Below are 3,941 nucleotides of genomic sequence, written 5' to 3'. Positions count from 1 at the left end.
GAATGTGTGTAAAATTTGTCATTTGACAAGGCATTCTTTTCACTTCAATAACGCAGAATTGTCATTTCGATTATTTTTTAATATAATGACAACGCATCATCGTCATTTTGATAACGAAAAATTCTGGTTTAAGCCAGAAAAGATATTATAAACAAATTATAACATTTTCGTAGTAAGGCGCCACCAGTCGTAGATCTTATCTAAGTTTATGACTTGCAAACGTCATATATTATGTGTAGTATATTGATTTTGTCATTTCGTTTGTAACACTTTGAAATATTGGTTAAAGACCCACATTATTAAAATATAAGACGATCTAACCATATCCTTCCGTCTATACATTTAAATTTTCTACAAATATTTCCTATAGTTAAGGTTTGTTTGGTATTAAAAAATAGGTAATAACGGTTGCCGTTTTTGCATAGCCCTCACACAAGTAGTCTCCTGAAATCCAGCTTTAAAAATGCGAGTGTAGCTATGAAATTCGACCCTTTGCACAAGCAAGTTTTTTATAAAAATCTTTCTAACAAACTTTGAAAAGATCGGTCCAAAATTGAATCTACTTCTCATATAAGGCCCTCCTCAAAACACAATTTTAACGCTTATTACTAATTTCAAAATACGAGTATAGAGCTGAAATTCGAAATAAATAAGTGTCTTATAAGAAAAAATCTCTCTACCGAATTTTATTTATTTTATATTACTGCCTTAAAATACGAGTTTAGCTATAAAATTATATTTAAGTCTTACGTCCTAATGCTCGTGTATTTATACATTACACCACTTTAGTAAGGAGCGTATATTAGGTTTGTGCTGATGTTTGTAAAGAACCAATATTGGTCATATGCCACCAATCGGCTCAGAATCATTTTCTAAATCGATTTAGCTATCTCCGTCCGTCCATGTAAACATTGTCATTAAACTACAGGTCGCAATTTTGAAAATAATTCACCTGTGAACCCGCCATATAGGGCTTTTAAGTCCATAATTGTGTTTAATATATACGTATCACAACAAAAAGCTGCAAAACCAAATTCTATACCAGCCTTGATGACCATTATGAACTTTATAATTATAGGGCCTCATTTGATCCTTGCTCCATGAAAAAGCCCCCTTAAAAATTTGACTTTAATGTCCACAATTTAATTCAACAACATATGACTTAAGTATATATGAGGCAAGGTACAATTCAACTTAAATGCTTTATTATGAAAACTAAATCACATATTATTTTTGTTAGAGGTGTAGGGTATTAAATATTCGGCCTTGCCTGGCTATAATTTCTTCCTTGTTAAATTTCATCTTAAATTTATTCAAATTCTATTATTTTTTGAACAATTTTCTTATATAAAGCTATGATATATTATAAACCAACAATTTATGAAAATTTCATATATAGTATGAAATATTATTTAAACAAATTTTATTAAATTTTACGAAAGTAGAAAAGCATTTAGTAATATCTTTTCGTAAATTAACTACATTATATTAAAAAAATACATTTTTTTTATAAAATTTTAGAAACTCCGGAGTTATTTTTATTAAAAAATTTGTCTTAATTAAAAATTTTTTTAACTAAAATTGCAAAAATTATTTTATTTGTTAATATTAAAAACCGAAACAAATAAAAACTACTTAAATCCGATTTTATCTATATAAAAAAGATTAAGTAGTCTCGATAGAGAGAGTTTTTCGTGATAATGAAAAGAAAAATTACATTGAACTTAAATTTACAACTGAAAAAACTAAATTTTTATTTTTACTAATTATGAGCTACAACATATAGCACCACGATATTTTAGCCAAGGCAATAGTGCTTCCATATGCTTACGATAACGATCATTTGAATAAATCAATTTCTTAAATGTCAAACTAGCATCGGAGTCACCAACAAAATTTTCTAAACTGGCAGTATTTGTGGGTTCCAATAGGACGGCTGACATAACACCAGTTGCCGTTGAATAACCCCAAATACCATATTTGAAGAGCATTATGTGTATGTCCTTTAATAAAGGAATCTTTTTGTTGTATTTCAACAATTTAAGATTTTCCACTAGATTGTCATGGTAAAATTTGATAAAATAATCAAATTGTTTAATTTTGATTTCATATTTTGTAGACGATATTAGAAAATAGTATAAATCCTGAGCTGGTGTACCATATTTTGGCATTTGTAAATCAATTAAATAGGTTTCCTTAATATTGCCGAAAGCATCGTATTGGAACATAACATTATTGGACCAACAATCGCCATGATTTAAAACATTAAATTCATTGGGATCGGGTATAGCCGTTTTATACAACTCATCAACCAGTTTATTGTCCAAAGCTTCCTATTGAATCAAATAAGTATTGTAAATTTTTTATTACTTATAATTCATATATATAAAAATTTTACAAAATACTTACAATATCTGCGGCATACTCTTCGTAATTGCTATAGTTTTTAGCACAGCTTTTGAACACCTTTCCCATTCCCTCAAATACAGTTCTTAGAGATTCTTTACCTTCTTCATGGAAATAACATTTTATGTATTTTTCCTCGAATTGTCCTTTCACTGTAACAAATACAGCAGAAGCAGCATGCCATTGAGCCAACTTTTTTAAGACACATTTTGTATGTTCCATATCGAGACCCTCCAAACGATTTGCATTTTTAAAACCACGTACACACAAATTTTCCAATAGAATATATTCTTCTTTAGTGGCTAAATCATAAGATTTGGGACCAAATTTAACTTCAACACCAACGTCAGCATAAAGTTTTTCAAATGCTGGTATTATTTCATCATACATGCTTTTTTCAGCATCGAATACATCATGACCTTTTAATAATTCTCGTAATTGATCTTTTTCATGATTGACTTTTAACATAAAACATAGAGATTTTTTGCTTAAATCTGGAAAGTTATAGTATCAAAATTTCTTTCATAAAAATAATCAAAATTAAATAATTTGTTCACTTACCTTTCAGTTGAACTTCAATTTCCACTTTCAACATAACTGTGGCATAATTTTCACCTGCTCCAATACCGGGTTTAACTATAAACTTTTTTATACTTTTATAGTTTTCAACATTGTCTTCCAATAATTTCTCAAACAGTTGGGCCTCAATCCATTTTGGTATCGCCTCATTAGCACAATTTCTTTCATCAGCCATTGTATAATTTTCTAATTTTTATATGTGTCTCGTTCTATTCCCACCCAATGTCTACTGAAGACTACTAGAGTTTTTTTTTGAAAAATGTAATCTTACTATACTTTATCTTTTTGACAATGTCTGCCAATAAGTACCTACGTGTATAAAACGGTGTACTAATATTATCAACATATGTTTTTGGCGAAATATGTATATTTGTATGTAGTTTACTGATAAACGATTATAATTTGTTAGTTACTTAGTTTTAATTTTCTTTAAGGGTATTAATATGGAGGTAGGTCATAATTATTAACCCATTATAGTTCGTTGATAACTTATACGAATGCAGAAATAACAGTAGTTATATTTGATGAATTATTAAAATAGTATATGTTATATCCCCCGACACGAATGTCATTTCATTTTGGTATATTCATTCATAAATTTGAGAACGGTCTACCATGCGCTGGTCCCTGTACAAGCAATTTTCTGAAGTACTCGAGCTATCTAATCTCTTGCCATAGTAGCCCTGTTGCGGAAGGACAGGCAGCATTAGCTCAAACCTAATACACACCCCAACAAAAAATACGTTATCGCTGGCCTGAACCCAATAGAAGGGGAGATAAACCACAACATCAATATTCCGGATATAACGGAAAGTGACCACCCTTATGATGCCATGAATGATTGCATTATTTAAAATGCAATCCCAATCATCTAATGACCCACTCCAGTGCATTTTTTAACCTCTTTAAGGTCGCGCAACCACACTACTGAGATGGCCCTGTCGTTTCGGCAATAG

The 3,941-nt window shown here is 30.0% G+C and overlaps 1 protein-coding gene across 1 annotated transcript; it reads right to left on the bottom strand.

Annotated features, from left to right (window-relative positions):
• Positions 1–1,674: 1,674 nt before the first annotated feature.
• On the bottom strand, positions 1,675–3,250 carry LOC111676021. Its single transcript, XM_023436902.2, has 3 exons — positions 2,968–3,250; positions 2,410–2,900; positions 1,675–2,333 (listed from the first exon to the last, which is right to left on the bottom strand). Exons 1-3 carry the CDS (start codon positions 3,158–3,160, stop codon positions 1,767–1,769), a joined length of 1,251 nt encoding a protein of 416 aa, XP_023292670.2. The 5' UTR covers positions 3,161–3,250; the 3' UTR covers positions 1,675–1,766.
• Positions 3,251–3,941: the final 691 nt, after the last annotated feature.

This window comes from Lucilia cuprina, chromosome 4 (genome assembly GCF_022045245.1).
Source record: "Lucilia cuprina isolate Lc7/37 chromosome 4, ASM2204524v1, whole genome shotgun sequence".
NCBI classification, from domain to species: Eukaryota; Metazoa; Arthropoda; class Insecta; order Diptera; family Calliphoridae; genus Lucilia; species Lucilia cuprina.
This window is presented reverse-complemented; position numbering and strand designations above follow the sequence as displayed.